This window comes from Pseudomassariella vexata (genome assembly GCF_002105095.1).
Source record: "Pseudomassariella vexata strain CBS 129021 chromosome Unknown BCR38scaffold_15, whole genome shotgun sequence".
Taxonomy (NCBI): Eukaryota; Fungi; Ascomycota; class Sordariomycetes; order Amphisphaeriales; family Pseudomassariaceae; genus Pseudomassariella; species Pseudomassariella vexata.
This window is the reverse complement of record NW_024467970.1, coordinates 60,127-88,055: the sequence shown is the minus strand read 5'-3', so window position 1 is coordinate 88,055 and position 27,929 is coordinate 60,127. Positions and strand designations below refer to the sequence as shown.

Here is a 27,929-nt window from a genome sequence, read left to right as displayed (position 1 = left end):
AATTTCGTATTAGCCCTGAGACGATCGAAGCTTCAGAAATTTGGTAGATAACTCACTCCACACTTCAAAGAGAAACATGTATACTTCGCTTCAAAATGGAAACAAAGGAAAACAGCACTTACACCCACCAACCCGGAAGGGAAGTTGCCTATGCACGGACCATGTAGTCGATTGGGGCTAGACTATGCGCTGTGGTGAGACAGGTGGCTGCAGTAATTTTCTCAGCCGCCTCACTTCACTCGTTCAATGACAAATTTCTCACCGCCGATAACTATCGAAATATTCAAGCTTGCACCCGATAAAGTGCTTCAACTCTCCAAACAAAGTGGTGGCATTCTCAACTTGTATGCTGTCATGTTGCGTCGCCTTGGCTTGAGCCATGGTGTCCAATGGCGTGCAACATCTCGCCTGGCACCGGTCCGAACAGGCTCAAGACCAAGCCCTTTTTTCGGCCAGAGACCCATCCAGCGGTGTCATGGGACTTTTATATCCAAAGGCCCACCACGCACGGTCAAGTCTCTGGTCTCCAGCATGTACGGGGGCATTCTATTTGGTGCTATCTACGTGTCCATCGGCCTCTTAGTCGTATCAGAGCCAGATCTCGACTTTCAGGGCAGACAACAACTCGGTGTAGACATTGTTCAGAGCCTCACACAGGAAAAGGACCAGGAAACCCGCCACCAGCGTTTCTGGGAAATCGGCCCAGTTATCCTCGAGTCTCACAGCGGGTTCCCAGTAACGCAGCACGGCGCGCTACCGCTCGATTCTAAATCAGAGTGGCGGAATCAGATCGAGACCCAGGTGTTCTCGGCGCCGGACCCGGATGACCGCGAGAAGAACTTTGTCGTGTGTCAAGTCTACTTTAAGGAGCCACAGGATTTGGAGTTTTATGTCTCCGTGTATGGGAATTTGTTGACGGACGTGACGGAGGATATCATTCCTACTTATGAAAACACTGCTAAAGCTCTGAATGTGAATCGCGGGGTTTTACTGCTTTTGGCTCCGAATGGTGACTGGAAGAGTATTTATTATGATGGGAAGAGGTATGTGAGTGTGGTGTTTTTGGAGTGGCAGACGGCGGAGAGCATGGGGCTTCCATGTAGGTGACAGATATTTAGGTGATGGGTAGGGGGTATTTTACAGCTGGACGGCGCTTAGAGGGCTGTTATTGACAAAGTCTGGCTGATATGGCCGCGAACATAGGCATGGAGGGCATAATTCTGTACAGGCTTGAGTCTACTCGTAAGGTTCTATAACGTACGAATCGTCATGAACAGATTGCCATTGGTCGGATAAGTTTTTTTTTCATAAGTAAAGTCTAACATATACCGCATGGAAATTTGTACTCAGGTAGTGTGCCATTCATTGCATGCTATATAGTCCTCTACTTCACAATGTGGATGGCGCCGAAACTCACTGAGTCCTTCGAGTATATGAGGCTCGTCCTGAATAATCCTTATTGGACTTGTAAAAGATGGGCAAGGCAAGAAGCACGAATTCTGGACCATATGCGTTGAAGCCATGTGAAGAGTTTCGCATGGGGTTATGTGTTGTTGCACAGAGAAACCAACTGCGCATGGAGGCCTAGGAATTGGGGGAACATTTGTGAGGTTGGAATCTCGAGAAGATGAAGGGATCACATCCATCGAAGACTGTCCGTGTATTACGATGATCAATGCGTCTTGGGGTAGATTTTGGTATGAAAGAGTACAACTAGAACACAATAGTCACAGAGATGGCAATTCGAATGAACATAGCCAACTGGAGAACGTCACACCAATAATGGTACCGCAGAAAGCGCGTTTGCGTGGCGTGACGGATGACTCGCATCGTGGATGTCACTTGCAACGTTTGGACTTTGTCGCGGTCATGAGATCCGGACTGGTCATATGGCAAGTTGGGCACCGACGAATGAGGTCCAAAGTAACCAAGGAGTTATCAACCTGGATCTGTCCCACACCCTCCTGCATCGATAGTACCTCATAGAGATGAGAAGATGGAAGCCGCGAAACAGGAAAGAGCCCCCTGCACATGTGGGGGTGCCTAAGGTTTGAGGAAAACCCGGGGTCTGGGGTAAAGTCGGGGTAGGATTGGAAGTTCAATCACCTGATGTGTGAGGGGAAAGGAAACTGCGGCCAAGGTGAGGAGCCGACGCAAATTACAGTCGTGGCGATTCTTATTTTAACTTCGTGCCATTTGTTTTGTTTCCTCCATTTCGTCAGCCTTTCGCTGCCTCGAATTACGTCGTTTTCGACACCCAGAAACGCCCTCAGACGGCGGGAACCATTCAGACGCATTAGCCTCTCTTTAGGGAAACCACGCGCCACCCCGCGATGGACTCGAATCCAACAGATGAAGGATGCGGCATTTTGAGCTGTATTGTCGTCAGTTCTTTCATGACATTGGTATCGAGAGTTGAGCAGCAAGGACGGCCTATGAAAGGCCCGCATTTGCGTTCATCCAGGCTCCTAGAAAGCGAAGTGATACCAAAGTGCATTGTCGATCGAATATCACCCGTTTCCAGAAGGGCCACCAATACCCATACCAAAGGTCTCTCCGAGGCTTCTTATTGAGGCTGGCTGCCGAAGAATACGCTTGTCCGAAGCAATATTTGTACCATGATCCATCACAGAACCAATCCACCAGATCATGGACCCATGGCTGTCGCCGAGCAACAGCGCAAAAGAGTACAAGAGGGTTCAGCAACGACGGACTGCCCTTCCAAGAAGCTTCCAAGAAGACTCGAAACGAATATCGTCGACATTCCAACAAGGAGTCTTGCGCTGCATACAACCAAGCAATGTCATTGCTCGACCACGTTGCCAATTTCAATCGTCGATAGTGAGTGCTCGGCGAGGCACGTCGGGGGCTTGGTCGTTCGGTTCAACAGCATCAACCACTGACCAAAATACGGTACAGAAGGGTGGCCAAGACGATGATGGGTTGGGGACCTGATCGAACCGAAGTCAGGCATTCTCCCCGGTCCCCTCGGACATCAGAAGAATGGTCGGGCGCTTAATTTCATCTGGAGTTCATCTCTTCCAGATTTTGGACGAAAAGATGCAAGTTGAATGACGGTTGGCAAGCACACGAACCTGGCTCCTCCTCAGTTAGGGCTTCGGCCAGTCCACCCGCTGGACAGTGTCGTTATGGTAGGTGGGCCGGTCAACTTCCTCAAGAAAGTTAGGCATGTTGATTTAACCTCGTCTTCAACCCATTCGTCTGTTTCTTTTTGGGAGCACCGTTACACATGACCACGAAAATATCCATCAGATAGGGATTTCGAAACTTGATTGGAACGCTTCTAGGACTGATGGGGTGAAAAGAGGAGTACTTGTGGGGGTGAAAGATCAAGCGATCAAGGTACGACCACTGGTCTGTTCTCACAGTGTGAGTGGACCCCATTGAAAAGCACTCAGTTCTGGTGTGGGACACCGAGATCGCTATCGAGACAAGCGGTAGATTCAAGTCGATGCGGTATACGTAGTACGTTGGTGGAGTAACGATTGAAGTCAATTGAGTTCAGATCATTTCACACGTTTGTACACATACGGGAGTTGAGCGGTGCCAATCCCCAGGGAAGCAAGTGTGACCACATAGAAAGTTGTTCTTGTGCAGTCGAAAGCCTGGGAAACATTTCCGGGAAGATGGTTATATTTTACAGGTCCCAACGCGACTTCTTAGACTCTGCCGACGAAGGTCACAATGCGATGCTAACCGCCCCTCTCTAGTGCACCTTCTATCCCGCGAGTCTATCTACATCTATTAGTCTATGCTGGGTTTCAGGTGAACACAGGATGTTCCGCAGCATCGTCATGCCGGGGAACATTGACTCTCCATCGCACAGATCATCACACGTTCAGAGCGTAGTGTGAGCACCAGCTTCTCCAAGCGTTGAAGAATGCGTTTAGGTCTGTTTTGAATGTTAGGGTTGCACTTCGTTTTCTGAGGGATTTTCCGGACGACACGTACGAACTTGGCCATGAGGGCAACCATAAGATCGAAAAGACCGATGGCCTCGACGAAGGCGAAACCAAGAATGGCGTAGGAGAAGAGCTGGCCACGGAGGGCGGGGTTGCGGGCAACGCTGTTCAACAGGGCGGCAAAGACGAGACCAATACCGATACCAGCACCGGTCAGACCAATGGCGGCGGAACCCATACCCAAGTTCTTGGAAACCTCAACCATGGCCTGGGCGATCTCAGAGGAGTATGCTCGGCGTGTCTGGAATGCCTGGCGGGTGGTGGCGTTGAGGATGGTGGAGGCCTGTTGGCGCTTGACAGTCTGGAAGGCGTTGTCTGGAAGGTCAATTGGTTAGCCATCGATTGGAGGATTTTGTTGAGACGCCATTGGGACAACATTTGTAACGGCCCTATTGGAATAGCTCCGGGGATAGCTACGGGTTGAGGATGAAAAAAGCTGGTGCTTACTGGTGATGGTGCGCTTGGCGGCGATGCTGCCCATCTGGGCACGCATGGCAGGGCGAGCGACCTTGGTGCCCATGGACGAGGCCATTCTGGAGGCAGCGACGCGAACGGAGGCCATTGTGATGGATGTGTGAGTGGATTTGAGGGGAGAGGTGTGCAAAGCAAAGTTGATGGCTCGAGGTTGCAGAGGCGAAGCTTAGAAAGTGTGGAAGAAAGAAGGAAGGGGAGCTCCAAAAATTGAGAGAACAAGTGTTCAGGAAAGCCCGTAGGGGGCCAGGGCAGTCGGCATCAGCTGGGAAACCGGAATATCATAGGTTCTTCGGGCCAAGGAACAAAGAGTCCACCTCCACCAAGCTGGGTGGATCGGAAGAAGACCCAAGCTCTTGAGAAAAATTTGCGTCAGCTACCCGAACGAGACAAGGCTGACGATATTATCTATAGCAGGGTCTGCGGGGAATATCGGGTGTTTAGCCACCTCCGTTTGGAGCCCCGTCGCACGCAGGCCTGAGGCTTTTTCGTCAGCCTTGGCAACATCCACGACTCACGCCCTGATCTTGGAGAAGGTTTGATTTACGATTAAGGAGATATATCGAGGGTTGCTAAATCTATTACCAGACTATCCGGTGCATCCGCCAGTGTGACTTCAACACCTGTGTAGCAAGCACGTCGATACACCACCGATAACAACAAATACACTCGAAACATTAACAGCAAAGAGTTCGAAGACGTTAGAGTGACCCCACTGAGACCCCCACTTGGCGGCTCGCAGTCATCGTTTGAGATGCTGGGGTGGAACGTCGGCACGTTACGGAAGACGATGAGTGAATATATAAAGACCATGTTCCATCTCCCAAGCCCTGGTTCAAGATGAATCAACGAAGAAAGAGAACGACCAGACCTTCAAAGGGAGCTCGACCCAGTTCGTCCCCGAGTTACCTCCTCTTCGAGGCGGCGGCAGCTTGAGCCGTTTAGCGCCGCTGCCACGACAAAAAAGAAACGATCAACATAGCTGGCAAACAATAGGAAATCAAAAGCATAGCAAGCCGACGGGCGAAGGCGCAACAGCTGCGAAAGGCAATTTGAACTGCCAGAATTCGAGATGTGTACTATGGTAAGAAAACGAGAGTGGGTCTGATCCGAAAAGCTTTTCGACCACTCAGATCCATGAATCGTGACCGTGTGGTTCTTCACCTCGAAGCCTGAAAACGATGAAGTGGCTGCTGGTAGTGCATTTGATGCTGCGCATAAATGCGACAGCTGTGAATTGATCTGGCATGACGTTGTTACATGGAGCTCGATGAACCAAAACCACATATGAACAAATTGTTTGACAACTTGAAGAGCTGCTGCGGTCAAGAAAAACGAAGGTCGAGAGAAAAAAATAAGACGGATGAACAGGGATCCAAACAGGGCCGGATGTCATCCGACAATATAACTGGCTAACTGATTCCCGAGATTTGGTCCGCCGAGCCGGGAGGCCGACATGTAACCTGAAGACTTCAGTGCCAAGCTGCCAGTTTCTCCACGTTATTCCATCTAAATCGATCAGCTTCATCTCCTGAAGTTCCATAATTGAAGATATGATCGGACTTGATGCCTTTGAGTCCTAGATGCGACGGCAATGACGGAAAACCACACACCCCCTGCCCTAGATAGATCTGAGCTATGTGCTGTGTCGGGCCTGGTGTTACAGCTACCCCTGCTCTCCTTACTTGAGCTGTCACATGGGTGCGACAGCAGTTAATTTGAAATGTGCCATTTTGTGCCGCAGGACGGCTTGTGCTGTGGTATACAGAGGGCGTGGCTCGGTGTGACTTAGGCCAAAATTCGTCCTGAATGGGAATCCGGTGTTGAAAGTACAAGACAGCTCTCACCACGTTTGTCTGGACGATGCGACAAAGCCCTTTACTTTACATTTTCATTACCTGAACCCGAGTCGACCTGTCAGGTTATCTATGAGATGGTTTCTGTCCGACCACAAAGATGCTCTGTCTGCTGAACAACGCCAGCCAGCCCCTGACATACTGACTTTCACGTACTTATCGGTGCCGTGGAACAAATCAAGTTGTGCTTCTTCAAAGCTGTTTGTAAAGCTGTTTGTAAAACAACAACTTACGCTTCTGATCCAAACCAACAGCCAACCGAGGACCTGTTCGGTGTATTCAATATCAAATCCCCTGGAATTATTCATATGTCGCTTCCAAGCTGTGCCCGTTTTCTCCCCCGTACCTCACCTAAACACCATCGCATCTACATGAACACAGTCCACGACGGCGTAATCACCGTAGTTCGCTCCCTCTCCCACGCCTCCAACTCATCCGTCTCCCGCCAGCAGTCCCTGCCCCCCCAGTGCGCCCTCCACTTATGCGCAAAGATATAGTATTCCCCCGTAACCCACACCTTATTTCTATACCTCTCCAACAACTCCTCACCGTGCAGCGTCCTCAAGTCATGTGCAAAGCGGTATATCAGATTCTGTACATTCCGCCCCCCATCGAGATAAACTAGTAAAAGCCGCTGTGCATGCGGCAGCCAACTCAGGAAATCGCAGAACACAGTCGGGTTGCTCAGGTTGCATCGGTATATCCGGTCCCGGTGAGGCAGATGCCAGCGCGGCGGGCAGGGCGAGCCGTCCCAGGTGAGAATCTCCCATTTGAGGACGGTTCGTATCTGGGCCCGCTGGTCTTCGGATAGAGGTCGCGTGCGGCAAAGACGACGGGTGAATTCTTCAAGGCGGGGATGGAGGTCGGTGGGGTCGTCGTTCCAGGCGAAGATGTCGTTTAAGGGGTGGAGGTATACCTTGCCGATGGAGTCTTCGTCGGAGGTGTCTTCATCTGAGGTATACTGAAATACGGAGAGAACGAGGGGGAAGGTGCGGAGGCCGCATTGGCGGCTTTCAAAGTCAACTGCGAGAAGGGGTGATATGAGGCTTTTGGAGGGTAGGATGGTGTCGTTGCATATTTGGACTATACGACGGCCTTCTTGTGCGAAGGCCTCTTCCCAGACCTGGAGGCGCAGTTCGACTGGGAGTTGGGGGAAGGGTGTGAACTTTGCTGCTCTTAGTCTATGGAGAGGATTGAGCAACATATTCATGGTGCTTGGGCTAGTAGAATATCTGCTTATATCGTGCGCGGTTGGGTGCGTCTTGTTCGGGGCGCTAGTTCGAGCAGACTATGGGGGTTTTATAATAAAAGCTCTCCACAAAAATCAGCTGCATACCTATATTCACTACTAACTATGACCGGTGGTATGTCATAAGTGCCGGGACACTGTCACAAATGTTTGCCTTCTCAGGGGAGACACAACATGTATGTGTCAAACGACTTGATCACAACGACAATGACAAGCATGACAGACCTTTTGTTCTTGCACTTCAAGTTAGCTCTCTTGACTCTTGATTTGTATCCATGCGGGGTGTTGACCTGGTTGGAGTAAAGATTGCCTCATGTCAATATTCTTAACAATCCAAGCATTCGGTTCCAAGCAAAGCTCCAAAAGTTAAGGTATGTACTTGAGATCCATGCTGTCGTCGAATCTGCATACCGTTGCACAGAAGCCTGGAAGTTCTCGCAGGTAAGCCGAAGAAACCCAAGGTGCAATGGCAAGTAGTTTTCAGAACTCCTCATCCTTTACGTAACTATTGTGCGCTCACTATCGACAGAAACATCTCGAATTCAAAATAGCCATCCATTCTTTTGCTGATAGATAGTGACGGTAAATTACCTTAAAACTCCTATATCCCTGTGTCTACCCCCCACCGCCAATCTTGTAATCCAATCCACATCCCTGAGTCTACTCTTTATCCGAGTTGCACAGAACGACATCTCCTCCACGAACTCTACGAGTAATCCTATACACTCATAACAGTAGTATCATAAAGGAACTCGTGGCAAATCCGCATATGCTTCCTTGTTCCCGCACTTCGATGCATCAACAACAAAAGTCTGTCCCGCATAGAAGCAGTATGTCCTTAAGTACCATTTGCACCACCAACAACTTGAATAGTTTCATGGATCACCCACGACCCTGTTGAGTAGGACAGTCAACTGTCGATAGGGGATTAGTCCGGAACTGCAGCTTCTTGGTGGTGGATTCGTGGTATCTTCGTCGATCATCGACCAGTCTCATAGGCGATGTCGGAGTCTCGTAAGTGAAGCTTGCCTATATGATCTATAACGTCAACATTTCGTTCCTTGCGTACATTTTGGATACTTGCCGAATACCAAGGGATAGGAGGTTTCTAAGGCCGGTGATCTGCTCTCGTAATCGACGATGAGAAATGGAGGCCACAGATGCTTCCCTAGCAAGATATTTTCCTCAATATGGAAGACTAGGCGTATCTCTACCTCTTGACTCATGGCTAATTACCAGATTTGTATTCGTAGCTCGGGTGGCAGCTTGCAGAATTGTGTAAATTGAGCGTTGTTTGTCGTCAGGATGATACGGTCTGTCTTGGCTTTGAGAAATTTGATGGCATTTCTGCATCTGCGGTCGAGCCTGTGGACGATCTGTCCATCTCGATCGATGGTGTCAAGTCGGTGCTTTGTTATGGCTATTGGGACTATCCTGTAATGCTGGCTATTGTCTCAGCCTAGGGCGGATTGGCGAACTCCAGGCGCCGTGAGGTGATTCTGGAAAAATGAGTTTTGAACTCCAATAGCCGTGCTGTTCTTGTGGGAAGTCCGCTAATGGTTTCCAGGCATAGTTTGGTGTGACAAGAAGTTTGATGGACGCTAGATGTTGTGGTGTTGTGGAAAGACGTTTGGTGAATTGCAAACGTTCTGATATCCTTGTGGGTAAGATAAGAAGAATGGATTTGTTATGTAGGACGGAAACTTACAACATGCAGTAATGTAATTACGTTCCGGTACTCTTTAGGAGAGAGCCTTTCCTCGGGTAAAATACATTCGCATAAATGTAATTCCTAAATAAGAAGTACGTATATCCATATTTTACGGTAATATACCACCTAGTAGCAGATATAGATCTTGTAGTGATGTGGTAGCGTAGATAGAAAACCTCGAAACCTCTAGAACCAGTTGACCTATATCTACGTCAGGACTGTCAGCTTAGGCTGCAAGTACTAATACAAGCTCTGGAAGACCTAGAGTCCGTGGGGTTCTATAAAGTAATCTGCTGATCGAGGTTAGAATAAAGTAGGAAGGCACCATACCAAGATAGCCACAGCGGTCTACAAGTACGAACCTATACCTGGCTCTCTTATACACTGTGAAATCAGGGCTACCAATATTCCACAGCTCTGGAGAGCCACTCAGATATGCCTTCACCCCCTTTCTCAAAACACAATAAGTTGCCAGCTTGTACAATAGAACGAAGCGAGTAACCCATCCAACCAACGCTTCTGTGATGGTCTAGATTATTATTCTTAACATTGACAAAATTCTATTTGACGTGTCGAGAAAGCACGACTTAGCATCGACAAGCATTGAGCAAAACCGGGAACTTGACGATTCATCAATCGCTGCCATCAGCAGCTAGGGCACGCATCTATGTCGGCAATATCCATGCATAAAGCTAGCAAATACATTGCCACCATGCAATCACACCTGATCTTTTGCACTTGCTCTTTTGCACTACTCCTCTTCTCCAACCTCAACCTCCTTAACAGCATACCCTTCCACAAAGCCATCCGGATCACATGTCTTCTCCAAGGAGATCTTGTTCGTCCCCACCCACCTCCTAATGGCATCCTTATCAACTCGGACCCTCGGCACCTCCTTCACTTCTTTCTCCTTGTCTTTCTCCTTCCCCTCCTCCTCGACAGCCTCTTCTGTTATTGCCCCCTTAGGCAGCCCTACCCCCGCCTCTTCCACGATACTCATCTCCCTCAGCACCGCAAGGCAATCCTCGGGCGCGATCCAAGTAGCCTGGCTAATTTCCTCAATATCCACAATCGTCTCACGTTGCTCCTCTTCCTCAGCTGGCACAGGTAACTCAACGCTTAGAAGCCAACGCGCAATCTCCCCTGCCCAGAAGCGCTTGTATCCCTTCCTTCCCAGATCCGAGATGGGCTTCTCTGGACCGCCGAGAACCCTCTCGCGTCGCGAGATCTCGTACGAAACGCCCATGAGCAGCGAGCCGAGACCTTTGCGCTGCCAGGGTGGGAAGACAAGGATGCACGCTAGATTATTGTTATCCCAGGACATTTTCTCCTTGGAGAAGAAGCCGATGATTTGTGGTCTTGGGGGAGCAGAAATAGAGGAGGGCAGTTTTGCGGGATCCGATGATGGGCTGTCGTTGCGTGATTGCGTTGCTTGTGGCGAAGGTGGAGGAGGAGGGGTGTAGACGAGTAAGAAGTAGTTGAAACCGGTCACATCGAAAAATACCGATTTGTTATCTAGGAAAAGCTTCGCGAAGAGGGAGAGATTCTGGCAGAATAGCTGTCGGGCTTTTTGTTAGCTTAGATGGCCTTGGACTTGATGTGAAATTGTGATTTACCCCGTCGACCTCCCCGTCAAGCTCCCAAACACTCCATTCGCCCTCGTCGCTTACGACAACTTCTTCCACCACAGGCGCTGGCATCTCCTTCTTTCTGCCCTTGCCTTTCGCATTTTCCACCACTGCAGGCGCAGCAGCCGATACCTTCACCTTCCTCTTGCCCTTGGGATGTATATAGATCTTCTTTCCCGGGATCTCTGCCTTGCTCTCGCAGAGCCGGACATGTTCCGACCACGAGACAAGTTCTCTCGAGTACTTGAAACAACACGGACAAACATACAGCCTGTCTAGCAAGACCTCTTTATCCTTTTTACCCCCACCGATCTTGGTGGCTCCTCCACCGTTGTCCTTGCCCCCGGCATTGCCGGACACATCGCCCAACACCCGGTTGTCGTAGTACGACGGATACCAGGCGCGGAAGCAGATATTGCCCAACACGACTTTATCGATGTTGCGGTCGGATCGTGGCGTCGACGGCGGTTTCTTGGACTTGGAGGTGGAGATACGGCGTTTGGGGGTGACTGCCGAGACAGCGGCTGGATCGGTAAGTGAGGATGCCGGCGCCTGAGCCCGAGAGGAGTGACGGGGTCTTGTATTCGTGGTGCGGTTGGTTGTTTGTGGTGTTTGCGCTTGTGGAGCCTGCGTCTCAGGCTTCGGCTCTGGAATCGGTTGAGCAACTGTCGACGGAGGTTCCTTGGGCGCAGCGACGGCTCTTGATTTCGGTCTTTCGACAAGAGGCCTCGATTTTTCTTTCTCCTTTGGCTTCCCCTTCTCATTTGTTCCGTTGACGACCGGAATCAAGACATCGGCAGCTTGCGCGCGTGTACTCCGTGTCGTCTTCGCCGTCGGAGGTGGGGGAGCAGCCGCCTTGGACTTCGGCGCGTCGACATTTCTCGCTCGGGTGGCCTTGTATGTCGGGTAGATTGTCGGGAGTGCTTCCAATGAATTGGCGCGTAATTTTCCACTGCGCAACTGTTTCCCTTCGATTACTGCGACATGGCGAGTGGTTCGTCGCGGCGGAGGTTCAGTGGGCGACTTGGATTGCGCTGCAGGGGCTTCGTCATGCGGTCTTTTGCGCTTCGTGGGCGCCATCGGGTGGTACAGCACTTTGTGGCGAGTCTTCAACGAGAGATAACTGATGCCACTCTGATTTCGACAATTTTAATTGAGTTTCTGTCGGTATTGGTCATTTGGACGTGGTTCGATGCGACGAAGGTGCTGCCTGGCTGCGCTTACGTAAACTTGAACCGCCGGACAGGTAAGCACGTGACAGTTAATGACTTCACTGCAGATTGGTGACAATGACCTTGGTACAAATGAGACCTAAAAGGATAGCCAACGGAAGTGACAATCATGTGGAACAACCGCAGCGGTGACTCAATTTTATTATATTCTTCAAATTGACCACAAACTACCAACGGTCTGTTTCAACTCCAGCATCTCGATACCTTGGTGTCAATCTGTTCGTGAACTCTGCCGTCACCAGTGACTCCACAGTGGGAAATTGGATATCTTTATGCTGCCATACAAGCTAACTAGGTACATTGAAAGCATGACTACTCAATGCAGAGTTTTCTGCTTCTGACGCTGCATTTGGATTCTCACTCCCTACGACTTATGTGGCTCCTCGCGAAGTAACTGCCTGCAGACACCGATCGGAGATACAAACCATTCGCTGCTACTTGTAAGTGCCAACCCACCCAACTTGTCCATGCTGGAAGACGATTCCTTCTAGAGTCTCGAATTTTGAGTTAGGTGAAGCCGCCACTATATATGATGAGTAAATGACACCGGTTTCTATGACTGCTAGTGGATTCGGCAGTGATACATTCCATGGCGAATGAGAATCGTCGAACACGTCAAGCCAGTTCAGGCATGTTTATGAAGCCCAAATTTGCATGGCCCTCGTCTTAATACTAGTTTTAATTTCCGGAGGGATTGCATCAGGAGCACCCATGACGCTAAAGAACGCCTATAACCACTAGACGCAAGCTACTGACATAATCTCGGCTTACTCCATCCATGTTCCTTTGCCAAAAGCCTCCCTCTGGATCCCGCACCGACTGAATTAGTGCGGCAGGTCGTTCGATGGACACAATTTCGATCAAGTAGCTACTCGCTTCTATAACAAAGGCGAAACCCGCCGAGGCGAGCCAACGTCATCGCAACGATCCTAGTGTACTAAGATCCGAGTTTCGTAACGTTGCCACAACACGTCGAAAACAAAGCGTCCGTGACGAATATGATGCGCCGCCTGAATACATAATCAATGGACATTCTGTGCAATGCTCGTAGTTGGTAATTCCGCACCCGTAGACCAAGCTTTCCACCCTAATGCACATGATGGAAATCGTCTTCTTGATGTGGCTCACTATGTTACTGGCACCTCTGGGAGCGCTTGCAATTCCCGAACCACAAGGGAGGAAAAGACCACCGCCGGGCAAGAGCACAACGCCAGACCGGGCCACAGTCGTCAAACCTCCCCCGTGTCGGGCACTGGTTCCGGCGCCCAGATCGCAGCTGACGGAGAGGCGGTTCGACGACTTCGCCAGGGATTTGCTTGTTAGGAAATCACTTACGGATGCTTTTCGATATGTGTCTGCCTCGTATAAGGTACGTCGTGTCTCAGGCCATTACGTTCTTTTCTCGTAACGAAGTGATGTAGGGGTTGCGTTATTTTTAGTTAGGGAATGTTACAGAGCTGATTCAACCTATCCTAGAACAACAATCCGTCAGTTGGTGATGGCCCCGGCGCTGCCATAGATGCTCTTGCTCCCGCCTGGCCCAACATTCAATTTTCGAATATACATACGGCGTTTCGAGGTAACACAGGCTGGCTGAGCTACACAGCGAGCGGCCAGGGTCAGATCGTGGATCGATTCAAGTGGAAGTCTGGCTGCATTGTCGAACACGTACGTAGAAGTTCCATTTATATTTCATTGAAAGCTTTTGTCGCTTGTCGTGAGACGACGCTGTCACTTGTGCTTGAGATTCGTCTACGGTCGCTCACTATGCTCAAATATCTTTCGTGGTAAAAATTTGTCTAACTTCACTGTTAGTGGGATCAAGGGGAGAGCTTCCCGAACTGCAACAGCGCTACTTGTAAGGAGCTTTAAGTCTGCAGAGGAAGAGGTTGGAGAAACCATGGGTGTAGACTTGGCAATTTATGCCAACTACAGTGGGTTGTGCAGAGTAGAAGATATCCCTAGTGTAACACAAAACTGTAATTTAAGACGATTTATATGTATAAATGATCTTAACCTGTGAAATATGGAGCTTTGGGGTTATAATATTCGACAGGGTAGTTGAAAATATGAAGTTAGTTGCTTTATTCTCATTGGGGGATTCTGTGCCTAGACATTTGTATTATCCCACTTCCCAGTTGAACGTTGGCTCAATTCCTCTTGTGAAAGATGACCTCCTGCATTGGATACCTAAGTTGTCCATGGTACCAAGATGATGGAAGAACAAACGAGTCGGGCAATCGGGTTTGATGTTCTGCACTCGGTGACTGGCCTCCTTGCATGCGGAGCAAGTCCCCGAGATTACAGTGCTAAGTTTCTTGCGCATCAAATTTGAGGAAAATACCAATTTTAATGCTCGTAAATTATGTATATAATTGAAATAATGATCGTCATGAAGATGTGGTTGGTTGGCAGGAAGCAAGGCGGTATCCAAGGTGTTGGTTGAGTTCTGCTGTGCCACCGCCTCGCAGGTGTGAAACGGCGTTTACATTGCCAATAATGCAACATCTGTTACAAAATTAACCAAGAAGAATTATGACTGGTCAACTCTTCGTGATTCTACGATACGTGTTGATCGTGTGTCGCTGGTCATCATATGCTGCTCTCCCGACTCGATGGTTCATGAATGCCCAATGTCGAATAACAACCATACCACTGGAGAAAGACGCAGTTTGGGCAGGCCTAGTTCATCAACGAGGTCGAATGCTACGAAAATCTAGGTCTATCATAGAATGAGGCGGCGCTCATGTTCTTCCTCGTTATCCAGATGAAAAGCCTAACGGCCCGGTGAGGAAGCAGGCGTGATATTACATAGTGCCGGCCCAAAGATATGGTAACAAGACTCGCTACGAATATTGACAAACTGCCACAGAGTATGATTTTAATGGAATTTTAATGTGCAATATAGTATTTCTAATTTGACTGACCTGTGGGCACTGCAGAGGTGGGCTAGGCTACGGAGCTGGGCCCCCCCCTGAGGCCCACGGCTTGCCAGATCTCCGGAGGGACGCCGGCGACACGCTTACGGCACGTACACATGATGAGAAGGCAAAATTACTAGCTGAGAGGTTCTTCCCAGACCCGTGTATAGATCTATCGGACCTCGATCGCGGCCTATTACAGACGAGACCAGAGCTGAACGTCCCTGGGGAGGTGACCACAATGGATATCGAGTCTATCATCAAAGGAACGGCTGCTCGGAAGGCTCCCGGCGACGACCTGATCCCCACTGGCCTGCTAAAGGCCTGCGGTGAACCCCTATGGGAGATCCTAGCGGATCTGGCAACAGCTAGCTTTAGGCTGGGGTACTACCCGGAGCGCTTCCGCTCAGCGAGGATGGTTGTTATCCCTAAGCCTAATAAAACGACAGCTCAGAAGCAGACCCCTGGCGGCTGGCGCCCCATTGCCCTGCTTAGCACGGTAGGGAAGGTAATAGAGACGGCGATGAGCCAGCGTATCACCAAAGTAGCTGAGGCGGCCGGCCTACTACCAAACGGCCAAATGGGTAACCGCGCTGGGAGGTCCACCGAGCTGGCAATACGTATAGTTGAGGACGTGGTCTATACGGCGTGGAGACGCGGGGGCATCGCCTCGCTGCTACAGCTAGACATCAAGGGGGCATTCGATACGGTCAATTACAGACGGCTGATTTCCATATTAGCCCGGCAAGGCTACCCGGAGTGGGTTCAGGAGTGGGTACGCAGCTTCGTGGAGGATAGGACGGTACGCCTCCGGTTCGATGGCAAGGAGTCAGAGCCAATCCCCCTACGAGCTGGCGTCCCCCAGGGGTCACCGCTATCCCCGATACTGTTTATATTATACATTTCAACGCTGTACGAGGAGCTAGCGGAGCAGCACCCACTACTTTTAGTAGTCGGGTTCGCGGACGACACGAACCTGCTAAGCGTCGGCACCGATCCAGACACGACCTGCCGCCGGTTGGAGAGCGCATGGGCTACGTGTCAGCGGTGGGCAGTGAGGCACGGGATGGAGTTCGCTCCTGACAAGAGTGAGCTAATGCACTTTACTAGGGCCCGAGAGCCCTTGCCGCAAAGTATTCGCCTTGGGGACGCCACAGTGTCGCCGGTAGTCTCAGCGAGGTTCCTAGGAGTCTGGTTCGACCGCAAACTGACGTGGCACGCCCATGTTGAGCGTGTTAAAACAAAAATGGCAACTCAAAAGCTAGCCCTGACAAAGCTAGTCAATATGTCGTGGGGCTGCGATCTTATACGGGCGAGGCTGTTATATACGGTGGTTATCCGTAGCGCGATCGCCTTCGGGGCGACTGCGTGGCATACTATAAGTGAGGAACCGGCAGGGCCAGCTAAGAGCCTGATAGGGATACAGAACGAGTGCCTCCGGGTAGTCTGTGGCGCCCACAAAGCGACGCCGGTTCGCCACCTGGAAGCAGAAGCAGCAATCCCGCCACTAGACCTCTATCTTAGTGCCCGGGCTGCTAAGTTTGAAGAACGGCTACGGCTTAGCGGGAAGAGAAATCTGCTTCGCAGCGCGAGCGCTAAAGCGTCACATATACTCCGGCAGGATAGGCCGGCGAAGAGGAAGCAGGCGTCGCAGCTACTCCGACCGGCAGGGTACACTATGGAGAAGGAGGCCCGGGGCTCCGAGTGGATGAGTGAGGAAAAGGAGGTCCCGGCTGCCCTCCTCGGCCACTGGAGGAAGAGATGGCTCACCGGAGCAGAGCATCACGATCGCCAGCGACGCGCTATCGCTGAGGAACCGGAGGGCCCTTCGATGCAGATACCGAAAGGGGGCAGGTATTTCGGCCTGAACCGACTGGAGGCGTCTACGCTGTGCCAGATCAGGACGGAAAAAATAGGACTAGCAGCCTTCTTATTCAAGACAGGGGCTTTTGGCGTGTACTCGCCGCTATGCCGCTGTGGCGACGCCCCTGAGACGGCAGAGCACGTAATCCTCTTTTGCGGGCTGTTGGAAGGACCGAGGGAACGATTACGGGCCGCCATCGCACCACGGCCACTATACTCTCGCAGAGACCTCGCAACGGCAACAGGAGAACCAGTAGTTAGTGGGACTATTGTAAGGTGGCTGCTAGGGACGGGTCGGACAGCTTCAAGGCCCAGATAGCATCGATCTTCTCAGGGGGGGCTTTGTTGGTAGGTTGAGAACCAACGTAGTATGGTAGTGGACGCAACGCAGTCGCCAATAGGGCGAACCGACGACGCAGCGTATGTATTTAGTCCAGCCATTAGGGCACGGTTTGACATACGGGAGTACTAGCAGAGGTACCGGGGGCTTCGAGCCTACGGCGTATTTAATAATAATAATAATAATAATAATTTGACTGAGACGATAGATTAATAGCGGACTATATCAATGAACTCTCAATATATTTAAAGCGGTTATGTAGATAAGCCAAGTGATGAATACACCTATGCCATGATGGTGTTGCAAAAGGATTGCGCGACCCAAGGATGCCACTTCTGACGTAGATTGCGACTAAAATCCTCGAGATTTCCGGCCCGGAACCTTGATCTTTCCAGTGTACATGCATAGACACGCAAGACGTTCTCAAGTAGTGGTACGCTAGGCAAGCCACCTTTGTATGAATCCAAAGTGCCGCCGCGAGTGAAAGGTTCGATGCGGCGGGGAGCAGCCGTCATGCGAGAAATGCCGTTGGGTCGGGGAGAGTGCATCGAGCCAAGTAATGCTAATATCGCTCAGACGGTTGAGGTTCTGCAAAAGCGCTGAGGCAATAGAGGCAAGAGAGCTGTGTTGGTGATGATAAAGATGATGGGACTAACTTCCAAAGGCTGCAGCTACGGGACGGCTGTCTATGAGCAGCTGACCCGAGCGCTGTACCTAGCACACAGGCGGCGTGACTGGGGCACGTAAGAATAACATAATCAGAAGTTGTGTCAAACTTGAAGTATTGGGAATGCGACCCTTCAAACTAGTAATGTCCTCTGCGGCTCTGGAGCAGGTGATATCTTGGTTCCACCATCATTGACCCTCTTCTGAGGGCGTGGAATATCCGAATCCTTTGTATTTCCTCGTCCTTGACTTGACCAGGTCGACCTTTGGCCGTGCCATCCGTTGCTGACTTCGTGGAGAGGAGTTCTGTTATGTGTTCGTTTTCTTTTTCACTCAACTTGAGAGTCGAAAGTCAACAAAATGGCAACAGAGTGCTCTACAATCTGTGACTTCGCAACTGCGCTGGATAAAGAGGTCCATATTTTGTTATGAGCACTAGAAAGCTTCAACTGTATTGATTTCTATATGTGAATTATCTACTTGTACGAAATCTATCGAATCAGTCAATTTCTCCCGTTCTGTTTGTTTTTTACCTGGCCGGTGCTGGTCCTTTCAAGGGCCTACGCCGACGGTTGGGTGTCCTGTGCTATAGGGCGTTACACATTGCTCGATTTCCCAATGAGCATGTGGATTCATCTCAGTTGATATTTATATTAAGAAGAGTCTTCGGGGAAAAGCAGAAACTCTGGCCCGAACGCTCCGTGTTCTATTCCAACCTCTCTCGGGAGTGGAGAACGCCCGACGGTGCAACTCTGCTCATTACCTTACCAATTTTGGCGGAGCAAAGTTACGTCGTGTTTGCCAAGGCATAAATACCAGTTTCGCTGGAACTTCCTTGCCTTCCAATTAATGTCGTTTAGTGTGGCAGGCGGGACCATCGACTTGGCACTAACATCGTTTACACTTGCTTCCCTTTGATCAAACTACAGACACTTTGGACTAAAGATTAGATTAAACATGGAGATTATAGACAACTTATTTCTTCTTGAAGACGTTTACGCCAAGAGAAAATTCCTTGGTTGATAATAACGCCATGGTACTGAATTACAACTAATGCTCTTCACGTCGATCTCAACCGCGTAGTGCTGTCCTTGGGAATTCTTAGATGGCACAATTCTCATTCTGTTAGAATAAATTTGACTTCGTTGATGCTTAGTAAATCTGGCCGCCGAGAACGAGGAAGAGTTTGATGTTTCCAGAGGTGCATTCACAAGCTTGACAGGCTTTGATTATGGGGCGATTTTTATGGGAAGGATTGCACAGCTACCATATTCTGAGCTACCTAGTTATACTGCCGATCAATACAATCTTTACCGGATCTAAATACTTTAGAACGGTGACATGTTAGAACAACGCACGAGTGAGTCGGACGGAATTCTGCGTGGATTACTGACTCTCTTATGGTCACAGAATCGGGCTCGACGTTCTGGCAAAAAGCTTATTTTCTTGCTGAAGCTATCACTTCAATACTCGTATGGAGGCTTATTGTGAAATGAAAACGGTCCCTGCGACGGTGTACTTGGTTCATCCATGAATTTGCTTCATCTGTGAAAGGTGACATCGTCCGCTGGAGTGACTCTGACGTTGCATTGAATATTGGATTTTTCAATCACCCAGCCACCTGATAGGTGAATTCCAAGCTGACAATTTGTTGTTGAGATGAGAAGGCGGAATGCATATTCATATTAATAGAAAAATGAGATAACACATCTACGTACAATCTGCTTCGTCTATCACAAGATATCGTAAAACAGCCACTATATCAATAAAAGATTCAAACAATTATGTAGCTGTTAATTCTCTTTATAATACTAGAAGAGTGAGAGAATCCGTTTTAACTCGGGCTTTGGTAGAAGGGTGTCTTTGGGTATAAGTTGACCCCTTTCCTTCACCCCTTTTTTGATACTCGGACTGAATTGAAATGAATAGTAATGTTGAAGCCAATCTCCTCATCAACTGCGGCTCGCTTTCCATATTCCGCATCTTACTCAGGCACATCGCTGCCAAAGTCCAGCAAGGACACGAGTGTCGAGCCACCCTCGGCGCCGACTTTTGGGGCTGGCACAGCTAACCTGCGCAAATTTGACACGTTGATTGAGCTGGAACATAACGACGGCTTCGACCATGCCGGCTTGCGACCCGGCGGTGATAGGAAATGAGACGTGAATATCTACGGTGCCTCACCGGATGATAACTCGTACAGTAGCAGGGTTAAGGGGAGCGCAGCGAATGAGGCAGTAATTCTACAGGCGTGCACGACTGTTATGTATTTTTCTGTAATGATAAACTAGTACGAATGATTGGTATGCGTGTTAATCTCATAGCGGAGGTCACTCCGACCTCCAAAGTTCAGTTCCCGGCGCTTCCCTAAAAAACATGCCCCAAATGCCTCATAACGAGCACTATGAGCCCGTAGTCTAGCGCAATGTAATTCAGCTAGTATTCATTGGCGTCCTATATTTGTCTGCAGCATGTCGAACGAGTCCACAAACTGCAGTATTGGCATAGGCACTGTAGCATCGCCATTCGGCCTTGGGACCAGGTTCCGCTTCCCAAAATGCCGGGGTTCAGTGGGCTCGGCTGCCGGCAACTTGTGCGGAATCGATAGATATCCCTGCCAGTACAGATAGGTTGGCAGGCAACGTCCACAGGAACAAGCTGGACTTGACTCTTTCAACTGGAGATCGGTCTCCGAGGGCCAATTTGCGGACGAAAATATACTTATGCCATTTCTCGGTTCCGCACAACGTGAGAATTAGAGGCATGTACAGCACTGGCGGCTTGGTGATACGGCGAGAGCAGAGAGTCGAACACATGGCGCTGTAACATTGATGCAGTTCCTGACGTCTTCTCCCCAGCAAGCAGCTCCCAGGTCACATCTGTGTGTCTGCGTCTGCATCGACCGGCCACCGCAGGGACTTCGCCCACGTTCCATTATCACCGCGGTTCTGCTGCAGCCAAGAAGTCACTCGCATCAAGCATTCTCCAAATAATTGACTTGTAGCCTCGGATACCATGAAACACTTCACATCCCTGGCCTTGGCTACCGCCATCGTATCCGCTTTTCTGTGTCTGCTGCGCTGATTAATCTTCGTCTCAATATGACGATCAGCTATCAGTTGCGTAAGTAAGCCTGGATTTACCCACATAGTCTCAGAGCAGGATTCACTATTTTGATTGGTTTCTTGTAATAGTGTTGTGCGCTAGAGTCTGCAGGCTTGAATAATATCAAATACCCTGACAGCAACACGTACGAGAGCCACGCCAATTCTATACTTTTCCTTGTCGACGCGGTTGGGCAGTTGGATCCAACATGTATTTTCCAGCTGGCAACTGCAAAGGGAGTTGCCCTGGCTATCACTGCACTGGTCGATGCTAGACTTGACCTGTCGTTCGTAGCGGTGGCCATACTGTCTGGCCGGGTGCGAACAACAGTAGGTCAAGTCCAGTGAGCATTTGAGTTAATGGATCAACTCTGCTGATACTGATGCAGTTAACGAGAGCGTGACGATTGATTTGGTCAGAGATCAACCAGCCCGGATAGATATAAGTAGATAGCTGATGACGACTAGGATGTATGAACAAGACGACATATGTGGTAAAGACCAACACTGCTCAAATACTGTTGTTGTTGCTGGGTTCTTGACCGGAGGCGGCAAAAATTTCTTTACTGCAAAACGTTGTTGGAGTTGTGACAACATCATCAACTACGAGATTGTGCTTGCTAGCAGGTGAGGTTGGGGTTGGGTAACATTTTCACTATTGTTTTTCTGACATATGTTCTTTCTTCATGGTGATCATCAACGCCAACGCCACCGAAAACAACGACCTCGTCCGGACGCTCAAAGGCGGGTCCGCCAGCTTTGGCATTGTAACTCAATTTGCCATGGTAGTGTGTCAAAATATCGATGCTATAGAATCGTCTATTAATGTTACCATTCACCACAACAGAGCGGCATAATCAACTGGACTGATAAAATCGAGAACTACCAGGACGGCTCAGCCACATTATTCTGAACTTACATGCCCAAGGCGGGGGATATCATGATCACGACCGCTTACGAGAATACTACGGCCACCGTGGCGGCTCCTGCGTTTGATAAGTTCCAGGCCGTTCCTGACAATTCACTTCCACGATGCTCATTGACAGTCATGCCAACCTGACCAAGGAGCGTGAACTGAAGAGTGGACAACGGTATTTTCTTCAGCTCTCCAATTTCGCCTTTACCCCTTCATCATCATCATCATGTGGCTCAACTACACGATTCTGGCTGATAGCCCCTTTCCATCCAGCAACGTCTGGACGCCCGCCTCTACAGCCGCGCTTTACTCTACACAAAGAATTCGTGAGCGACTGGAAATTCCAATCGCTGGACGGTTACTTCATCTGCCACGCCATCGTCCAAGCACCGGACCATCATCTCGCAGCACTGGGTCGTAATGTAGATATTTCTGTCAAGCAACAAACTCTGTCTCCGACGTGGAATTGCCCCTTTACGAACACTAGCTCATAGAACTGTCTATTCTTTTCTATAAAAAGGTTTTATCTTCAAAGCCGGAGAATTGTTGACCGTAACAGATGCAGAGTCGTAAGTGCATGTGGGTGCTTCAAGGGGCTCGCAGGTCACTTCATACTAAACAATCACCGTATCTAGAGGAAATCGCAGTCAGCAGGAAAGAACTCTTGCATGGTACAGGCCCATTATTTCATCTTGTGTTTAGGTTAAACTGTTTAAAGCCGCCCCTCAGGGTCGAGACCTGCCCATCAGACCAGTGACGGTCTCCTTTCGTCCCCAGTACAGCTTGCTTGTCGTCTATTATCTACCATGCCTACAATGTGGCCGCTTTGGCAGAAGGGTGTTTGATTGTTCCCATAAGTGTGGATTTGATTCTTTCTAACATTATCCGCCCAAGATTTACAAATACATGAAACTGCTCATTGTCTTGCCAAATAGTGTTTGTTATCCCTCTTGTATAAATTAGTAAACACCCAAAATTAGAAGTCACCAAACGTTCACACCTGCGTATTCCAAAGAATGACACGTTGTGATTCTTGAATCAACGCATCCATACGCGAGAGCTATCTCTCCATCCAAGCCATATCGTCGGATGTCGTCACTCAGGCCATGACAGACGTGGTGTCGTCAGTCTTTGAGCACACAAATCAAGCACCGAGTCCCTAATCATATGTGATGATACTCGAACAAGACACAAGTCACCCTCACATGGAAGGAAGTGGCGGAAGAGTGCGTGAAGGCACATCCCCGCAAGAGATATGTTGAGTCGGAGCCAGGCTCCATTCTATTGGTTATCGAATATCGAATGGCCTACTTGATCGGTAGTACTGTGGACTGTCTTCCCATCGTTTGGTATGTAATCCAGCAACGACTTCGCCCATTGGGAGCTTCAAGCTATTAGGGTAGCATGTAGGTAACTAATAGATTAGATCTGGCTGGGGCAGAGCCTTATGGTGCTTTTCTGTACCTCTTAACTTCACCACCTCTGTTTCAGGAATGTATTTTCCAGTGGTACGTACTATAACTCAAAATTCAGCCAAGTGGTCGTCCATACCCTCCCTGATTGAAGCGGCCGACACTAGCAGCCTGGCCTGTCGAAAGATCCGTCGCAGGCGTTATACTACTATTATGGCCCAAGTCCCTGTCTGAGGCACTTAGGCCGAAGGACTTACCGGCATAACTCCACCAGAAACAGTTCCCACCTTCTGTTCGATAGCTCTTTCACACAGCTTAGCCCGGGAGCCCCACTGCGTGGCTGTGAGGTGCATTTCACTACAAGAACTTGATCAGCCCCCAAGTCAACCAACGGATCATGCCATGTCGACGACCGTGGGCCAATCCAGAAAGTATAAGCTGAAGAAGAGTGTCTTCAAGTTCTCCATTCTTGTTGATACGAGTCAACAACCCCTATTATGGACGTTAAGCACAACCACCAACGCCAGCAATCGGTGTATTTCCGAACTCATCATCCCCAGTCGTGTACCAAGACAACGCATTAAATTCACGTCAAAAGCCAGCAAGTGCAAAGTAGTAATAACATCACCTGCGTCTGAATTTCTGCAAAGGGGCCCCGAAGCAGCAATATAGGAGGATGATCAAGCAATAAGTATCGCGTGTTCGCCTGGCCAACCGAACCATCCACGCCGTCCGCCCCCTCTCTGGTGCCAACAAATATGGCAAACCGTTGAAAAGGGGTCTTCCTTGCCGTAGTGAACACCATATCTAGTACAAGGGATGGGGGTTTCAATGTGTGTGCTTCGCAAATACGTAGCCCCAGCCGTCTCCATTCGTCGCTTTCGCAAGTAAAGTCTCTCTTCCCGGCTTCCTTCCTAAAAGACCTATATCTTCTAGCCTCTGGCCTGCGTTATTCCTCGGCCCTTGCAGGCGTCCGGACGGAAATGCAACGCTGATTAGAGGCCACTCCGTTATTCCCACAAGTACAAAGCCCGGCTCGGTAGTTTACATGCCCTCGAAGTCTCCACCCAGGTCGTCGTCGTCCAGGTCACCCTCTTGTATCTCCTTGGCCATCTCACGCTCTCGCTCGCGTGCTTCCTGGGCATTCTTGAGCTCTAGACGGTGTTGGTTCATGGGGAAACGCATGGCCTGCGGAAACGACAAGTTAGTTATGCAATCAAAGAAGCCAGGCATAAATGTAGAATCACATACCTTGACGCTCTCATCATGCAGCGCGAGGCAGGCTCGGATGCGGTCGTGGAATGCCTCGCCTGGCTCACGGGTAGCGTAGACGTCGCCAACCTCCTTGCTCTTCATAAAGCCCTTTTCGCGATCGAGAGTGGCCTCAATGACGCCATCCCGAATAGCCTTGGCCACAATGTACTCAGCACTCTCCTCGCTACCAAGGTGCAGACGGATGCAGATATCTCGGAGGGAGATCCTGCTGTAGCTCAAGCTCATCATTCGGATACCGGTCTTAATGACGTTTTGTCGAAGGCGTAGGATCAGGGTGTACGTGCCGTCGCGCTTGAAAGTGTCGACGTGTTCGGCCAGTGTCGTCTCGAAGTCCTCCAAGTTACCGACTCGGACCGCTTGCACGAGTAGGAAGTATGGGTGTAGTGCTTGCTCCATGGTGGCGGCACGGAAGGTAGCCCGCTCGGGGATGTCGCCCATGAGCAGCTCGACCACCAGCAGAACCTTGGTGGCGGTCTGCGCAAAACCAAGGGCACATGAACTTGCGGGTGCCTTACGAGTGGCAGCCGTCAGGTGCTCGTGTGCCTCGGTATAACGCAGCTGAATCGCCCGAATGCGACCAAGGTAGTACAGAAAGCGTGCGACTTGGTTGTTTGCAGCATTCTCAGGGAATTGCGTGTGGGATACGAGAAGATCGGCTTGGGAGATGTGCGAGGTGAGCAGGTAACTCCGCAGAAGCAGGACAATCACCGAGGCCTGCGTATCGATATCCTTGCGCAGGACGGCAGTCCGGAGCGCGGCGAGTAATGTCGGTCGGATAGCGACGATGGGGGACTGCGGAGACGGCGGAAGCGGAGCGAGCTGCTCACAGAACAACGAGTAGTAGAAGTAAACCTTGGCAGAGAGGGGATCCAGTGTTCGCCGGTTGAGAGCATGGATACGGTCCGAGAGGTATTTTGAGAAGTTGGCACCTTTTTGGTATTGTTTGGAATCAAACAGGTGAACTTGGATCAGGATACCCAGGAAAATGTCAATCTCGGGAATTATCTCCTTGACCTCCTTCTCCTTCTTGTTTCCATTCTTGGCCGGTACTTTGGGCTCGCTGTCCACCTCCATCTCTGCACTAGATTGTTGGCCTAGCGTCACATCTTCCCGTCCAATGGCAGCCAACAAATGTCTAGCGACATTTGCGGACGACGTCGTAGCAGGGTATGACTCGGCGATAGCCTGCGAGAGGATGTCTGGGGTGAGGCGTTTGCGGAGAGATGAGATTGATCGAAGGGCCCGCAGCGAAAATCTGGCGTCGAACAGAGCTACGGCACGGTCGAGGAGGGCGAAATTGCTCTTGACGTCTGTCATGGGGGAGGCACGTTAGCGTGGGTAATAATAGAAAGGGAGGCTATGAGACATAGACGTACCTGAGATGGCCTGAGTGACGGGGTCAACCTTGACTTCGACATCCTCGACCTTATCGGAATCATCCATATCTACGTCTCCATCAGTATCAGCGGGCGGTGGTGCCGACGATTGCTTTGTGGTTTTCGACGGGGGCACGACGACGGTCATATCCTCGCCCTCCTTGACGCCCTTCTTGCCCTTGCCCTTCAGCGATGACTTCTCGTCCGTCATGTCGACATCCTGGTTGTTTCTGATGCCGTTCTCGACGGGCTCTTTACCGTTAGGCGTTTTGCCAGGCATGTCGGCAATGTGATGAATCGAAAGAGTCGACTGAGTTGGAGTGAGATGGTGATGGGAGTCCGGTTGGGTGAGCTTTTGATGATGTCGCCGGATGCGGATGGGTGAGTAATGGTTGAAGGTAACGAGGCGACTTTCGCGAAGCGCGCTCCTTCGGACCCTGCAGAAAACGGGAGCTGCTGGGTATGGGGTTGGTTCGGGTGGAGGTCACCAAAGCAGATGCACGGGAAACAGGCCGATTGAGAATACAAGTGGCCAGAAAAAGGAATGCAGTCTTCAATCCCAGCGGTGGGACAAGTTCGACGTTTCGGTGATGGGTGTTGTGTTTTGGTTACAGAGGGAAGATGGAAGAGTTATCGCTTGCTGCAGCGCAGAGGCAGTCAGATGGGCGATGCAAGCACAAACACAGCCAAAAGCCGCCCCGGAGAGCCTGACCTGATAGCAGCTCACCAGATTGACTCCAAAAGAGGCCAAGGTCACAAACTCGAGGATACGAAGCACGGGCCATATGGTACTTGGGATTGCAAGGCAACTACATGGCCCACACAGGTATTTGAGTACCTTGCTGAAAATGATGCCGCCGCTTAGTGGATCAAGCCAGGTCAGCAACCTCACTCAACTTTAGAAATGGGTCCACCCACGCTTTGTGACGTCTGCGAACTGGTGCCTGCTGTTGGTGTTAAAGAACTTCTAGAATTGTCCAAGAACCAATTCCCAACCTCACAACATAAACGCTGACATGATGATTGCCATCTTGAACTTATTAGAAATAGCCATAGTCTGCAATTTCTCCTTCTCTAGCTGTCTCCCTGGGCATCAACTTCATCGCAATGTACAACGAGGTTCTGCTGCAGATGCACGACCACATGTTCACGTCTCGTTTGAGGCACCCCAGCCAATCCCATCATGCAGGTTACCCGTGATCACGTGTTGGAAGAAGCAATCCGACCCATTGTCCCGTTTGAATGTGGGAGCCTCATTTGTAGTATTTTGGAATCTACGTCTTCTCTTGGGTGGGAGGCTGCCAAAAGATCAGCGATGCAATGCAGCTTGTCTGTTGTTTTCGCTGTAAGGAGTAACTTAATATTGTTTGAAGACACCCCGAGTAAGAATATGACTTGTAAAAGCACCGGTGCAAGCAAATCAGTAACACATCCTATCCCCGGATGAGAAAACCACATCACTACATTCAGAGCAATTCTGTGTGTCACTGAAAATCATCTCAATTCACGAACATCTAAACCATTTTGGTATCTTACTGTCCTTCCTTGGTCCGGTCCATGAATTCCTAGAACGCCGTCCAAGAGCAGTAATGTATAGGAGCGGTACCAAAAAGCGGTCCGACCATGAGGAAAGCAAGTGAGAAATCCTTCCGAAAGTCCTAATCAGGCGTGGCAAGACCCCAAACTCCAAACCCAGACATCCTCATGAGACACACCAATCTTCCATCATTAAGGCTTTCTGTGAGTCACGCATCGCGCGAAAACCCTGTGACACGACCAGTCAGGTTTGCACCATGCTTGCAGAGATGAGATGAACGAGGCTAAGCATCGTCAGCTCTCTTGCGCTTGGCCAACGGCATGTAGTCGATCGAACCAAAGGCATGGTCGAAGGCTCCATACCGAGGGCCGCCGTCAGGAAGGCGATTA

At 50.0% G+C, this 27,929-nt stretch overlaps 8 protein-coding genes across 8 annotated transcripts; 4 read left to right on the top strand and 4 right to left on the bottom strand.

Annotated features, from left to right (window-relative positions):
* Positions 1-228: 228 nt before the first annotated feature.
* On the top strand, positions 229-1,332 carry BCR38DRAFT_446388 (uncharacterized protein; the record flags this gene model as incomplete). Its single annotated transcript, XM_040861088.1, has 1 exon — positions 229-1,332. A coding segment is annotated over exon 1 (857 nt), but the record flags the coding sequence as incomplete, so codon positions are not given.
* A 2,257-nt stretch (positions 1,333-3,589) lies between these two features.
* On the bottom strand, positions 3,590-4,997 carry BCR38DRAFT_68478 (putative ATP synthase subunit ATP9). The gene is made up of 3 exons (XM_040865559.1): positions 4,431-4,997; positions 3,973-4,298; positions 3,590-3,913 (listed from the first exon to the last, which is right to left on the bottom strand). Exons 1-3 carry the CDS (start codon positions 4,543-4,545, stop codon positions 3,908-3,910), a joined length of 447 nt encoding a protein of 148 aa, XP_040711535.1. The 5' UTR covers positions 4,546-4,997; the 3' UTR covers positions 3,590-3,907.
* Positions 4,998-6,677: 1,680 nt separating this feature from the next.
* Positions 6,678-7,520, bottom strand: BCR38DRAFT_413041 (uncharacterized protein; the record flags this gene model as incomplete). Its single annotated transcript, XM_040858782.1, has 1 exon — positions 6,678-7,520. The coding sequence occupies one exon, from the start codon at positions 7,518-7,520 to the stop codon at positions 6,678-6,680; it is 843 nt and encodes a 280-aa protein (XP_040711534.1).
* Positions 7,521-9,839: 2,319 nt separating this feature from the next.
* Positions 9,840-12,085, bottom strand: BCR38DRAFT_527271 (acyl-CoA N-acyltransferase). The gene is made up of 2 exons (XM_040865385.1): positions 10,887-12,085; positions 9,840-10,828 (listed from the first exon to the last, which is right to left on the bottom strand). The coding sequence occupies exons 1-2, from the start codon at positions 11,976-11,978 to the stop codon at positions 10,022-10,024; spliced, it is 1,899 nt and encodes a 632-aa protein (XP_040711533.1). The 5' UTR covers positions 11,979-12,085; the 3' UTR covers positions 9,840-10,021.
* A 1,174-nt stretch (positions 12,086-13,259) lies between these two features.
* Positions 13,260-14,157, top strand: BCR38DRAFT_399678 (uncharacterized protein; the record flags this gene model as incomplete). The annotated part of the gene is made up of 3 exons (XM_040857723.1): positions 13,260-13,499; positions 13,607-13,798; positions 13,946-14,157. The coding sequence occupies 3 exons, from the start codon at positions 13,260-13,262 to the stop codon at positions 14,000-14,002; spliced, it is 489 nt and encodes a 162-aa protein (XP_040711532.1). The 3' UTR covers positions 14,003-14,157.
* A 6,864-nt stretch (positions 14,158-21,021) lies between these two features.
* On the top strand, positions 21,022-21,655 carry BCR38DRAFT_413038 (uncharacterized protein; the record flags this gene model as incomplete). Its single annotated transcript, XM_040858781.1, has 3 exons — positions 21,022-21,043; positions 21,137-21,368; positions 21,493-21,655. 3 exons carry the CDS (start codon positions 21,022-21,024, stop codon positions 21,653-21,655), a joined length of 417 nt encoding a protein of 138 aa, XP_040711531.1.
* Positions 21,656-24,310: 2,655 nt separating this feature from the next.
* On the bottom strand, positions 24,311-26,415 carry BCR38DRAFT_68369 (PCI domain-containing protein). Its single transcript, XM_040865558.1, has 2 exons — positions 26,004-26,415; positions 24,311-25,937 (listed from the first exon to the last, which is right to left on the bottom strand). The coding sequence occupies exons 1-2, from the start codon at positions 26,281-26,283 to the stop codon at positions 24,397-24,399; spliced, it is 1,821 nt and encodes a 606-aa protein (XP_040711530.1). The 5' UTR covers positions 26,284-26,415; the 3' UTR covers positions 24,311-24,396.
* Positions 26,416-26,999: 584 nt separating this feature from the next.
* On the top strand, positions 27,000-27,420 carry BCR38DRAFT_446375 (uncharacterized protein). The gene has a single exon (XM_040861087.1). The coding sequence runs from the start codon at positions 27,020-27,022 to the stop codon at positions 27,350-27,352; it is 333 nt and encodes a 110-aa protein (XP_040711529.1). The 5' UTR covers positions 27,000-27,019; the 3' UTR covers positions 27,353-27,420.
* The last annotated feature ends 509 nt before the right edge of the window (positions 27,421-27,929 follow it).